Source organism: Fulmarus glacialis, unplaced genomic scaffold (assembly GCF_000690835.1).
Source record: "Fulmarus glacialis isolate BGI_N327 unplaced genomic scaffold, ASM69083v1 scaffold19303, whole genome shotgun sequence".
NCBI lineage: Eukaryota > Metazoa > Chordata > Aves > Procellariiformes > Procellariidae > Fulmarus > Fulmarus glacialis.
Genome location: NW_009202591.1, coordinates 2,945 through 18,023, shown reverse-complemented (window position 1 = coordinate 18,023; position 15,079 = coordinate 2,945). Strand labels below are relative to the sequence as shown.

At 37.4% G+C, this 15,079-nt stretch overlaps 1 protein-coding gene across 1 annotated transcript in view; it reads right to left on the bottom strand.

Annotated features, from left to right (window-relative positions):
• The window catches only part of MTRR (5-methyltetrahydrofolate-homocysteine methyltransferase reductase), a 24,707-nt gene extending 11,370 nt beyond the window's left edge, over window positions 1-13,337 (bottom strand). Inside the window, exons 1-6 of the mRNA XM_009574350.1 lie at window positions 13,155-13,337; window positions 8,620-8,773; window positions 6,453-6,570; window positions 4,998-5,364; window positions 1,876-1,998; window positions 84-237 (exon numbers count right to left, since the gene is read on the bottom strand). Of these exons, the coding sequence (XP_009572645.1) occupies window positions 84-237; window positions 1,876-1,998; window positions 4,998-5,364; window positions 6,453-6,570; window positions 8,620-8,773; window positions 13,155-13,298 (1,060 nt within the window). The 5' untranslated portion in view covers window positions 13,299-13,337. The remainder of the gene's footprint in view (window positions 1-83; window positions 238-1,875; window positions 1,999-4,997; window positions 5,365-6,452; window positions 6,571-8,619; window positions 8,774-13,154) is intronic.
• Between the last annotated feature and the right edge of the window lie 1,742 nt (window positions 13,338-15,079).

Sequence of the window (15,079 nt, the reverse complement as noted above, 5' to 3'; positions counted from 1 at the left end):
AGCAGCAACTTGCTAGGTTCTGGCCAAGTATACTACCAACACAGGAAGGAGTATTTGTTCATGACCAGTGCATCACACCATACCTTTCTTTTTAGTGCCTTGCTTAACCTTTACACAAACAAAGTACTCTCCTTTTTCAGAAAGTCCCAAGATGTGAAGAAGTTCTTCCACCTCATTGACATTGTTGGGACATATTACACAGAAGGCATCTCCAGGCTGGTAGTCAAAGACTGTATCCTGTTTTAAAATATGAGATCATTTCTATTAAATTGTATCACAAACCAAGGCCAACAGCATCCCCGTTCCTAACAACAATCTTCCTACTGTTGGAGCCCCATGAAGTCATATATTCTCCTACTCTGTACTAGCACTTCACTGTTTGGAGCACATCAGAAACTAAATACTCATGTTTTCTTTTCAGGTTTAACCTTACTAATTAGAAAAATCTTTCCTTATCTGGTTTAAATATTTGGACTATCTTGAATAAGAACTGTTGAGCAGCCTAAACAGAAGGAAAATAAATATGTATCAAGAGGATGTGTTATATAATCAGCCCGATCATTAATTACTGATGTACTTTGTTTTCTGGTTTGATAAGAGCAGAAAAATGAAGTCCTCATAATTAATGCAACTTTGTATAGAGATACATTATCACTAAAAGAAAATTTGCTGGTTAAACTATTTAATGAACTGTGACTGAAATGACCCCAACTGTTTTTATTTTCTGGAGGAAAAAAGAAAAATAGCAAGAGACGAGCACAGTGAAAATTAAAAGGTATCTCAGATCTTAAGATCTAGATTCTACTTATTTGGCTGAGGTTCTTGTGCACAACTGCTGAAACCCTACTCAAGCTTCTGCCTGTTATAGGAACATATAGAATTACACTTGCATCATCATGTTTCCCATATGCATCAGGTGAGGTGACCTGCATACATAGACTGTTGAGAATGTTAGGAAAAAAAGGCAAAAAATGTTTAAATTTTCAGTGGGTGCTGATGACAGGATACATGTATACATACAAATACATGCAAAAAACCATGTCATCTCAGAGACTCAGTTGCTCAAAACTTAATAGACTCCATTTATAACTGAGATTTAAAGATGTCCCATGGATATTGACACAGATTAGGCTAATAGAGTCCAATAAAAGTTACTGCCAGAATCACAATACCCCAAAAGCAATATTCTACAAATTTGGAAAACTGCTCAAAAGCAACATATTTTCCTTTTAAAGATTTCTTGTAAAGTAATATCGAGCACTCTCTGCCTTTCATCTTCAAACCAGTATACAAAATATGATTTTCCCTGAATAAACTAAACCAGTTTTTACACCTAGGGTAACAGAGGTTGACAGTTTGAGTAGTATGTTAAGAAGTCAGAGCAAATGAATGCCAGACGCAGAAACAATGCTCAAGAGCTAACGATTCTTATTACTTGATCATACTAGTCAAATTATTACTTGTGTAGATTACCTACCACACAGTCACAATTTACTATACTTTCTGAATATTGCCAAAGTTGTATACTTACAAACTGAAAGATTATTCATTTTCAGTATGCTCTGCCTGCCCTTCTCCACTGCAAATTCCCTTCAAAAATGTACTTCAGTCAATTCAATATCCATGGAACAACAAAGAAATTAATTTGACACTATTTCTGTTTTGACTTCTATGGAGTCATATCTTTCAATGAACAAATCAAGCTTTGCATTTAGAAAATGGATCAGCCTAAGCTGACAACTTGTTGTATAGGGAATTATTTTTTCTTTTTGAACAGTCAAATAAACAATTCCTGTCCCCTAGTTATTATACATAGCCCACATGCTTTTAACCCTCTATTTTAACCCACTAAAGAAAAAGTCATCACTAACTTACAGCAATATCAAGTTCTAAGAGCAATGCAGTTTTTATCGCATCTTCTCTAGTGAGCTGAACTGCTTTTGTAACTGGCACTTCAAAGGTTGTTCCCTCTGAAATCAGTGAGGACAGATGTGGATTCTGAAAAAGAGGATACGAAAACTGACACTAAAAATGCAAATCAGCTGAATGACAGCTTACTATGACATACAGGAATTAGTATTGGTACAATTTTTTTGAAACAATCTTAGAAAACAATTCCAAACAATGAGGAAAAACATGAATCTTCTATATACACACAGTGTTTTGCTCTACATTTTTAAAAATCACATCCAAGCAGTAACAGGCATATATTCAACTATAAAAAGTCAGTAGGCTTGAACAGTCTAATGGGCCTAAACTGCTATCAAATGCAGCTAGCTGTTTCCTTTTTCAAGAGCTGCCTTGAAAATAGCCAATTAGAGAATGGCATTTATGTTAAAACCCAGAAAACTCCCGCCTAATTAAAGGATTACTAGGTGTACAGAACGGACATAAGAAGTAAGAACAGAAGCTATTTAAAAACATCATTGCAGATTTACCAATTAAGACTTTGGGATGCAGATGGGGCTATTATTATAGCCAATTTATAAGAGGAATTTTAAAAACTACAACTAAATTTAGAGATGATCAGCAAACTCCACACTACATAACAGCACCATGTTCTGCCACAACATTTCTACACAGGTGAAAATGTGCCCCAAGAATTGTAAATGGGCACCAAGAATAATTCCAGACTACTTCTGTCAAAGCTGTCACTTGAAGATCAGACTACAGCCCTCATTTCTCCATCACTATTGTCAGCAAGTTTCATTTGAGATCAATACAGACAAAAATGAAAAGAGGTGGGAGAAATACCAAATGTCCATAGCAATACTCCGTCAAATGGAAAGGAATTATTCTACCAAGAAGAGAATATTGGTTAATCTGAAGATTTCCTATTTGAAAAAAAGGAGACAGGAGAATCACTTGAGACCAACAGTTGTAAGTTTCATTATTATCTCAAAATTTTGGCACAGTGATTAATGGCTTGGACCATATCAAGTTATTGTGCATCAGCGGGACTGTGATAACTGCCTACATTCATATTGCCTTCAAGTCAAGTTCAAGGCATAATGAGATCAAGATTAAGCTAAATTGTATTATCTTACACTTGCGCAAAGGCTTAAGATGCAGACCATTACTGCTCTGCTACTAATAAGCAGCAGCTTGTTAATTCAACCCCGAGAGTCAACAGCCCAGGACATAGATCATATAAGTAACTAGAGAGACCGTGTTACCCAGCCTTCTTTAAATGGCAGGGAGTCTCTTTTTGGAGATGTCCAAACCTCAAGTTGATGCATTTCAAAACAAGCCAACTTCAGGTGTGCTTGGCAAAAAATACCCATAGTTGTTGCAATGTGAGATATTGGAAAAGGACACGAATTGTGTCATATTGTAAAAACAAACATGACCCTACATGGAACCTACTTGTTGACAAGGTCTAGCCAACTATGTCAAAAATAGTGCCAAAGGAAAAAAAAAACAAACCTGCATTTGATTCTTTCCAAGGCTCAAGATGACCATCCAGATTTATACCTCAAATGTGGACTATAATCTTTAATCTGTTACTGAGTTCCAGATTAGCAGATTCAGCTTTTTCAATTTGCTGTTTGAAAGCAAAATTTACTTTTTTTCTGTTTACAGAAAAGTTAAGGCATCAATATTAGAAACTGATCAATTATTTCAGAGATCAGCCTGAATATATGCTATGACTTTAAAATAAGAAAATGGGCTCTTTTAACCACTATAGCACCACTTTCAACCTGAGTATTAGTCTTTAATCGAAGACTACCTCTAAATCATAAATCTTTGTTTCAGTAATTTGGATTATTTAATTCAACAACCTGAGCAAAACCAACCACAATATGAGGTTTAAAAGAGAAGCAAAATTATCCAGTGTTTAAATTCACACACTCTTACATGATCGTATTAGTCAGACTAAGTGATTCTCTCAGCATTACCATTGACACTCTCAACAGAGAGAGTATTATCAGGGCCCGGAGGATACTAATAGGCTTTCATGGTCCTGACCAGCCTCACCAGAGGACTCCACCCCCACCTCTGCTCATGGCCCCAGGAGCCCCATCTCAGCTCAGCCCTTGGGTCTTCAGTCCCTGCCCGAGCTACATCACAGGAGTACTGGTCAGCAGCTCAGCCACAACCATGCCCATGGCTGGCCACAGATGCAGCTGATCCAGGCCTGAATCTGCAGACCGACTTCCCGGCTTGGCCCCAGACCTGCCTCATTCCCACAAACTTCTCTGACAATCTGCACTCTTGTCTGATCCTGGCTGCCATATCCTGGTTTGCATTGCTTGGGTATCGGGGAACGTGGCTGGCGGTGTTACCACACTCAGCTCCTGGCTCCCTGTCCCTTAAAGAGCAGCCAGCCCCCACTGCTCCCTCACGCAGATAACCAAAATGTCTGCCCTCTGGCAGGCAACCAGAAAAGTTAGAGTCACACTTTCCAGTTCATTTTGAACACTAAATATGCCAACTGGAGATGACCACCAGCTCATGCTAATTCTTCTCTTTGTACAGCCGGTCTTTGTTCAACATGGCTTCGTAGGAAAAGCACACTGGCTTTCAATCTACAGTTCATCTTCTGTTTCCAAGAGTAAAATTATGATCGTGTTTTTACAATGACAAGTTTCTCCATTATTAAATATGCAGCAAGATTTTGAGCAATTTTACACTGTCTTAAGGCATTCTGCAAGTACTAAAAATTTGAAGAGAAATTGTACTACACTCCTTTCTACAGGAAGATGTAAGCCACATAAGAACATAAGCCACGGAGGATTTTAATTGTTCCATTCCTGGCACTGCAATGCCATGCCTTTATCGAATTATTATTTAGATAAATTATACTTTACGTCCATAACTCATACGGTGCTAACTACATTTTCACAATATAAATGGACCTTTCCCTTACAATTAAAAAACCTCCTGCATTCAGGGATGTTACCTCCTTTATATAAGCATCCACTTGCTCTTTTGAGCCACATGTAGGAGTATACACCCATGCTGGAGGCTTTCATCATTCAAAGGGAAGTCCTTACCTCACCATGGGTGTCCTGAAACTGCACCTCTATATATTCTGGTGGCAAGGCAGGAATATTAAGAGCAGACTGAGAGACAGGAGGGACAGAATGAACAAGTGAAGGTTCGGTGTCTCTAGTTGAAGCCACAAGATGGATGTCAACCAGTTTCTGTGTCAGAACATCAGAATTCCTCACTCCTTCATCTTCTAGCTTCAAGTTCTGTACTTCTGAGTTTGAGTTTAGTTCATGCCCAACGTGGGGGGCTGCATAGAGAGAGCTGGAAACAGCATCACTGCTCATGCCTTCTTTTTCTTTCTGCAATAGAAATGCTTCCTCGAGGGCAAGCCAAAGTCCATCAATCCAAGGATCAACCACTAGTTCCAAACTGGGGAGGGACGGAAAAAAAAGGAGAAAGGAATGGTTGACTAATTGTGACTTACTAGACTGTTAATTTACAAATAATCGAAAGACAACAAGAGCTAAAAACACTATTCATTTTCCATTTTTAATATATATCTGCAGCTGTTGCTAGGATGACTTTTTTGTTAAAAAAATATTTTCATTTATTTATTATCACTATGTAAATTTACAGAGTCTAAAGTGTGTAACAGCCTTGCTCTTCTTCCAGTTTCTCATTTTTATTTTCTTACGCTGAACTTTTTGACAGGAAATTGAAGGGATGGTAGCAAAATATGCAACTTTTTGCTGTGCAACAGCAACATCAATAGCTTATACTAATGTTCCATTTTTATTATTTTAGAACACAAGATATAAGTTTTATGGTTATGGCAAAGTTTGTGTTCAGTTGTCTCATATCATCATGCACAGAACCGATATAATTTGCAGTTCAAAACAAATAAGCCAAGACTGCAGCCTACTGGCCAGAAAGAGCAACAGAACAGGAAGGGAGTTGTTTTCTTACATAATTCCTCTACGGCAATCAAAAAGACCTTCTTACATAATTCCTCTACAGTTTACAAAAAAAAAAAAAAAAAAAAAAAGAAAAAAAAAAAAAAGGATGTTTTATGGAAGAGAGAAAAAAATTTAAAAAAATTGTAGGGTTTGCAGCTATACTGCAAGATGTGAGCTTGGATAAAAGTCTGATGTGTATGTAGAAAGAGATCCCGTTACCCACTACCACACATACTGGGAACAGGATTTATTTTTATTTGCTTCTGTAAACAGACTACATTTTTAAACCCCTCCACTTATTCTGAATTAGTTAATTTCTAAAACTGCTAAATACTCTCCATTTTTCCAGCCATTACAGATGTTTGCTTACACTTTAAAAATGGAGTTTTATTTAATGGCAATTGAGACTGAAAAGGCATATTGTGTTCACACAGGACGCATTCTTATGAGGTGCTGAGTATTCACGTTCAACTGATTTCAAAGAGTTCAGAATGTTTAGCCAAATTCACATGTAATTATTGCATTTTGAAGAAATAAAATCCAAATTCATTCAGCTCTTACCCTACAGAATCATCTGCTAATCCGGTGTTGTAGAAGTGCTGGGCACCAAGTTCTTGAAGTCGTCGGTCTACTGTCTTGCCACCATTACAAAAGAATGTGTACTCTGAATCTCCCAGACCTAGCAAATTCAAGGAAAGAGGAATCATGTCAATCAGCCAGTCACCCAGGCTACACAGACAAAGATCTGCAAAGACAACACAGGATTTTCTTGCAGGCAAACAGCAGAATCTGATATAGCAAAGTACATATTACAAGGACGCTTTTATGACCTTCAAAAAAAAATTGTGTTTTTCCCAAAGTAGAGCTGAAAAAGTGGTTCCTCCTTCACAAATGTAAGACAGAATTTCTCTGAAAACACTTTGCTTTCAATATTTCACATTTCAGAAGAATGATGTTTTAGCTTGAGGCTTTTAAAAAATACAAAAACACTCTTACAGGAAAAATATAGGAACTGAAATAATTAGGAAAAGAGTGAAACTGATAAACTGTATGTGAATTACCAAAAGAAATTATCTCACCTTCAGGTTAAAATTATTAATATATGTCAACAACATAAGTGAGAGAGTATTAAAAGTAATTAAAAAATACTGGAACCTTGCAAAAAAACCAAACAGAGGAGTGATTTTAAACAATATGCAGTAAGAAATATAGGAAAATGTGCAAAAGGGAATCTGGTCCAACATCCTCCTCCCCAGGAATCAGAGATTTCTTTGTAGATCTCATTTTCACTGCACTGGGTTTTCTGCCCTTTAACAGTCGTGAAGATGTTCTGTTTGAAGAAGATGCTCTTTGTTATCAGTTGAACAGTCAGTGGATTAAGGAGGTATGTTCATGGAGGACCTGAGATTTTAAGAGATCAATTAAACCACTGATCCACCCTAAAAGTGATGAACCACACCTACCTCGTTCTTAACAGATGCTTATCTAACAATCCCAAAGACCACCAGTTAGGTAGTCTTCACAAATTCTGTAAGTAATCCACACCATTGTTTCACTATCCTATCACAATTTTTCACAGCCTGAGCCTTTCTTGTGTGCAATTTCAAACCACTAGATCCTTATCATCCCCACCTACCAATGAACTATTCCCTTCTCCTTTACAACAGCCTTATTTTTCTTTTTCTTTTTTTTTTAAAAAGACTTCTGCTCCCTCTCAAGTACCGTACTTAGAGGGAACACTTCATTGGACAAGCTGAAATGGATACCATGAATGTATTTTAAGATTGATAGCATGTTTTGTGATTCTAGTCTAAAAAGTTATAACTTAGATACTATAATAATATCTGTTACGACAAAAATCAGTATTAATACAATGCTTATCTTCATATATGCATATGCATATATGCATTCAGTCAGCTATGAAAAACCTAACCATTTCACAAACTGTAATGTATAACTAGGCAATAGCATAACATCTTCTAAAAACGTTACATGATTAGGATGCACACATTTCAGACTTCCACGTTATATATCCACTAGAAATGTCCTTCTAGTGGGTACTTTCCTCACTAGAAATCTAAACGTTTCCTCACTCCTACCTATCAACTTAAACTTGTCAGGCAAAAATAACCAAGGTTTAAATAGAAGTTTCTGGAGTTTGTTTAAACACAACCTGAAAACTCAACAAACTGACCTTACCATCAGCTCAAGACATATCAAATGCATTTTGCCAAATCTATATTTTGCATATCAATCTTTAACCTTAAGTTACATTTCTTCTACTGATGAGTATGACATTCAAAATTTTAAAAATTATTGCAAATTTAAAGGGATGGGATGATCTTAAAATCTTATTTTTAAGAACACTTTATACTGCCTTTCCCTCTGTATAGAAAAGTGCCCAATTACTTGCAAAGTCAAGTAAACTCATCCAGTTCATACAGACTTGACACGAAATTAAAACTTCAACAATTATAGATAGCTTATATCATATTTTGTTTATGCAAAGAAAATTATAAAAAAATTATATTGGTAGCTTACATTCAGATAATTTCTGTGACACTTTTCCTTTATTGCTCATAGAGGACATTACAAAAAAGCTGTTCATGTTGTAAAAATAAATGTTTTATAAGCACTTAACCCCTAAACAACTTATTCACAAGTAAAAAATATAAAAATTATTCACTGACAGACAAGTGCTGCAATAATATAGAAAATACTAAATCACCTAGCAATCCATACTGAAGATGTGCGAAATGATCAGGTGGCAAGGTCGTGTCTTGAATTTTCTTTACTAACTTGCGGGCAGTGTCTGGTGGGTCTCCAGTACCAGTAGTGGAAATAACAATAACTACAGGATCCTTTTCTGTTTCCAGGTTATACTACAAACAATAGAACAAGTGAGTTACAAGGTGCCATTTGATACCTATTTGTGGCCTTAGATCTTATCTTCCACCCTTCCTTTTCCCAAAGGTACACAGAAAAATGTTTAACCTCATCTTAGCTCTATTAAACCACAGAAAGTCTTTCAAGTATTTACAATTCATTTTGGGGATGCAGCTTATAATCTTGGTTGGAGTTTTCAAGACCAGACTGGGCAAAGCCCTGAGGAACCTGCTCTGACCTCAGCTGACCCTGCTGTGAGATGACCTCATGAAGTCCCTTCCAGCCTGAATTATCCTATGATCCCATACACAAATGCCGAGCATTTTGAGCAGGCTAGTACACACATGAAGAATACTTCACAACTGCACCCAGACAGCTGAAATGCACAACTCCTACAGTATTTGCTTTGCCAAGTGGAAAAAGTATTTTTGTATATACAATCACAATGACACAGTTAGCCATAATCCCGATAATTTCACACAGATAACTGGGGTGTGGCCATACAAACTGTGGGGATCATTTGGTGTTCTCCAATAATTTCCATGTTACATCTGTCTTTGCCACAAAAAAGACCCTGTGGTTTGGGGGACCTAAGGTAGCTCTGAACAGAGATAGTCACCGTGCTCTGCAGCCTGATTAATTTTGGCCCCTCCACCCTGCCCCCAATTAATTTCTCTCCCCTTTGCTAATACTGTTCTTTCACATTTCCCACATTTTATGGGGGCTACTCCCATTGTATCAGGTCGACAAGAACTGCCTATATTTGGGATTGTGCATCTGTTCCATAAATTCTGGTCTCGTGCAACCATTTATTACTTCTCAAGTAAAAAGCATTCTGTTTCTTTGGTTACTCCAGCTTGCCACTGACAGCGGGCTGCGACACTGTGCTAGCATGCTGTCTGTCAGGCCACCCTCACAACGTGCTCTTTCACAGCACCTCTACGGGCTACGGGTTTTGAATCACATGGGCAGCTAGCGACCTATGTGCAACACAGCTCCACAGAATCACAGACACCTTGCTTGGGAGTGACCTCCGGAGGTCACCTACTCCCACCCCATGCTCCAACTAGTTGGGACTAACTGCCAATGCTGCATTAGGTCAGCAAAAACTCTGGCTGAATTTTGAAAAAGAATTGTAAGGGTAGAGATTCCACTTTTCTGGGCAGCCTCTTCCATCCAGAATAACTTCTCCACTAGTGTCAACTCTGAGTTCATCAGGGTGCACTCAGTGTATTTTGCCTCCTGTTGTAAAGTCTTCTGCTGCCAAGAAGAGTTTGGCTCAAGTAGACTGCTATTACGTCTCTCCTTAGCCTCCTTTTTGCCATAATAAGCAACTCAAGCTCCTTTTACTGCTCCCTGTAGGTTTCACCTTAAACTCTCTCTCACTGTTCCAAGTTTAATAAAATAGTAGGGTTATGAGAAAATATAAATAAAGATTGCAAGAGATGCTATGTTTCATTTCAAGCAGTTTCAGGACTCCAATTCAAAACTTCAGAGTTTCAGGAGTTATGTTCTAAACACTTCACTCAATAAATCACTCAAACCTTATCCCCTCCTCAAGCCATGTAAAAAGTTATCTCTTACACCTACAATCCAAAAAGGTTAGGAATAGAAAGAAACAGAGTATCAAGGGGTTTTGCTGTTGTCATTTTTTCCAAAACCTTCCTGAAGAACCTAAAAGCAGTTGCATGGAGCAGCTTAAATTACCATCTGGAACAGTGTCCTGCTTCTGACAGTGGCCAATAGCGCATGCCTAGAGAAGCATAAGAGAAGAGAGTAAGCATGCAAGGATATTCCCCAAGTACTTTGCCAGACTTCAGTGAGTTGTGGTCCAGGGACGTTCGTTCCAAACAGAGGTTTTGTCTTTTACAAGTTCAGGCAAACTCCAAGTACCCACAAATTCCTGAGACTTCCAAAACTGAACTATAAGTTGTGCAAAAAACGGCCTTAAGGGTCCTGTTGCTGTCACACAAACTTTCAAAACTTCCACAGCTGATTTGATAAGTACAAATACAACAGATTCTGTAGTGCATTGTCACAGGTAACTACTGCATTTACAAACAAAGCAAATTCTTCAAGTAAAAAAAGCAAGGGTCTATTGGTATCACTTAAAAATTTATACTAAATTGTGTTGCATTAAAAAAAAAAGTGGTATATTAGAACAGAGATACGATTAGTTCACTAAATTCTTGCTTGCACCAGTGCACATTCTCCTCTTCAAACTTAAAGACCTTTTGGAAGCCAAACATTTGGCAACAGAGGTCCTGCATTAATTTGTGTCAATTACTGAGAGGTATGATATATCACTAGACTGACAAGAACCTTACACAATAACAGTTTTTCACTCTACCTTCCACTTCTTCCTATATCCTTAGTGTTACATCTTTGTCCCATTTTTTCTCTTTCCTTCAAAAGTACTCCTCAGCTGAGGACAGCGATGCTACACAACAGCAGTGAGCAGCCTGCTCGTGTGAATGATTGCTGAAGGAAGAGGATGGGATCAGACACCCCGATATGTCTTATCCAGAACAGTAAGTACCGTGGCAAATGTGCTTATTCAGATAACTCATCCAAGGCTGACTACATGCACTGTAACTCAAGATGATCTCCATTTAGTCTCCTATTTCACTGCCCTTACCTCACTTCCACTTCATTTCAGTCTTTCATGAAGCACAAAAAGCAATCACAGTAACCAACCAAAGATTTATGACCTTTTCTCACCTATGAGAGTGTAGGTGAGAGACACTACTTGGAAACAGCCAGTGTTTCCGAGGCTTGAGCAGTATTTGACCATTCATTTTTGTACAGCAACAGGATCACATTATGACTATTGACTCTGTAGCCACCTATTCCATCCATAGACCTTCACAGCAATCTCTTTAAGTGATGACAAGGTCTGAAAAATACCCAACAGCCGCATAAAGACGGGCCTTCTAACTGACAAATATGGACAAAACAGAAACTTCTTAATTCCTCGCCTAAAGCATGCACACACACCTCTCTGAACTGTGCATGTTGTGGAATAAACTCTCAGATCTAACATGCCCGAAGAACTTCACAAGAGGCCCTACCAAATTCAAGCAAGCTTTTGCTCTAGTATGTTATGCCACCCTGCTTTCCCCTCCCCACTTACACTTAAGCTTCCAGAAGTTATCTTCATTTACAGTAAAGGGTAAGGAAAAGCTTAAGTGATGAAATCTACAAAGCTGCAGAAATTGCTTTTTTCCTCAGTGCCCAATTCTCAGATTCTCAATTCAGTACATCGTTCTACCTCATCAATAACTCGCAGCTCTGAGTTGTCTTGCCAAATTTTACAAAATAGATTTATTCAAGTGGCAGGCCAGTAACAGGGCTAGAAATATCCTGTCTACTGCCTTCCTGAAACTAATCTCCAAACCTGTCAAATGCAGAAGAAATGAAATGGAAGAATATAAGCAGAATCTTCACATTCCCTGCTGGCTGCATAGAAGTCTCTTCGTAACACTTTGCTACATACTCAGTGAACATTCATTCAAAAGCAGATGTCCAGCTACCCAACATGTAGTGTATCCCCAAGAAAGCAACTTGCTAAAAGGGAACTAAATTTTTTTATAAACTTCTCACATTTTCAAGTGCATGAAAAAAACTCTTTCAGGTGTTATTTTCTGCTCATCTCATATGAAATACCAGGCTATCAAGTTTTGTTTGGTTGTTTTTTTAAAAGTTTTTGTTTGAGGAAATACAGTTAAAAGTACTTTGTGAAGGAAATTACAGTCCATACTGCTTTTAGTTACAGACAGACACTAACAGTTTTCAGATCCTTACCCTTGCATAACAGCAAATTAAAAAAGCCACTTCCTTGCTCCAGACAAGCTTTTTATTTCTTTCTAGAATATAACTTGAGTGTATCCAGTGTGAACTGGAGTGAGTGCATATGCTAAGTAACTCAAGAAGACCCCACAAAAGCTCAGGGTCATGCTGGAGCCCACAGTTAATAGAACACAGGACCTCAATGCAACACAAAAAACCGACACAAAAAAATGCATCATTTCTAACAACAGGAGAGCTGACCGGTAAATACAAAATTCATTCACCACTGCATACATAGCTTTCAAGAAGTCACTGCACTGTTGTTAGAAAAGAGATCAAAGATATATTCATCTATTGTTCTAATGAGAAAAATCACAAGAAAGATGTACCTTTCGCAGAAGGCTATTAAGCGTCTGTAAGTATTGGTCCAAATTACTGATTCGTAAGAAACAAAAATTTAAAACTAGATGGTATATTTTAGATGGGTACATGTGCTCAGCCTTCATGATTAACAGCCACCACTCAAGCACATGAAGAAAAATGCAGCTCTTAAATACTTATTTTTCAAAGCAGCATGGAGTATCTCACCTTATCCATTTCACTTATACAGTGCATATCAGCTTCAAGTCCATGGGTACCTGCTTGCTGCCATATTTCCTCAGCTATGGCTTTTGCCTGCCCCTTTTGTGTTGCATAGAGGAGCAAAAACCTCCTTTTTAAATCACAGCGCATTTCCCAAAACAGAGCAATTATTTTTTTTTTTTAAAGACACTGCAGGGGAAAAAAGAAAAAAAAAGTTAATTTATTGCATGCAGAACAGCAAGATTTTGCTTTGCTTATTAGATTAAAAAGAGATACTTTAAAGGATAGCAGTATTGGTGTTTAACTTGGAAATGAAGCATCTACTCTGAAGAGAAGCCATTTCTAACAACCAAGCTTTGTAGACCAGGTTGCAAAGGACTCGTGGTATTGATCGTTTATGCTGTACTTGATGTTGCACTAATATTGCAGTATCTCCAGTATCAAGAATCTAGTCTGTAAACAATACAATAGAGAAACCAGTTTCATGAAAATATATACTATTTTTATTACATAAGTTATATTTTCCACTCTAAGCCAGTGACTGCTTTCGTCACTTTTCTGAGATGTATTACAAGGCAAAACAACAAGGCAAAACAACATGGCAAAACAACATGGCAAAACAACATGGCAAAACAACATGGCAAAACAAAGACCAGGTGAAGTCAAACTATAACGCCTGAGAAAAAAAAAAACAACAAAATTCTTAGTTTCTTCTTTTCTGAAATCAGTATTTGTTGCCTGAATGCCTTTACACTTTACTGTCCGCCATGTCTATATTTTAGAACACATTGGTTTTCATTTCATATTTCAAAAAGGAGCTTCTTACACAAGTGCAACTACAAAATTGACTATTTGGGGTTTTTTCTCCTAAAAATAAGAAACCATCTTAGAGAAATCTGCTGTAGCGTAAAATGCCACTCCCTCACAAAGTCTTGCAAGCAGTAGAATGAATGAGATGCCTATCCTTACCCATTTACCTGTCCCATGGAAGTTTGAATGCAAGAAGTTTTCTTTCATGATTTTGACACAGACAGAACACAACAGATGTAAGGACAACTTCAAGAAATCAGTGAATAAGAGAGACAAGCAGAATGTCTCATGCATATATTACAAATAAATCTTCTGCCAATATTTTGCCACTGCTAGGGAGCTGCAGTAGAACTCAAATACCTAGAATTACAACTAAGTAATTGTCAGTTCTCAACTTGAGATTTTTTCCCCGTGCTTGGGCCCAGTTTGCTGTACTTCACCTACTGCTCCTACACAGATTCAACTACAGAAAGCATTCAGTGTCCTAGCCACACACACTGATTTATGGAAACCTACGGCTAAGTAATTTGAGGCATATCTTTTTCCTGTTTCTCATAAGGGAAAACAAACATAGCTCAACTATGTAAGAAGAATACTGCACTCTATTGATAAGGCGTGGTATTTCTCCCCACAGCATTGTGGAAGGTTTCTCCTATTAGAATTTTTTTTTAAAGCATACTTGTAAATCAAAAGTGGTAAAACTAAGTGATAGCTTCTTAAGAGTACAGTGCCTGTACCATACATGAATTCCATGAAAAATGCAATTACTAGAAAATTTAATTGTATTTTGTTCTACTACATTTTCCATTATAGTTTTCATTGTAAATTGATTACATTATATTACCTAAAAATATTAGTAATTACCTTAACAGTCACTTTAAATAAATTCATTTAAATAACTGGCTTCACATGCACGTGCACAGAAGATGCATATGCCAAAATAATCCACAAAATGATTTTTCACCCTCCTTTTCTAAAAGAAATACAAAGAAATTTGATGACACACAAATTATGAAGATTCACATGAAACAGTTTAAATACAGTTTAAATACCCTCAGATCCCTGTAGTAATAGAGATTCATCCTAGTCACGTGCTATGTTTTCACCCTAATTGTTCTCTT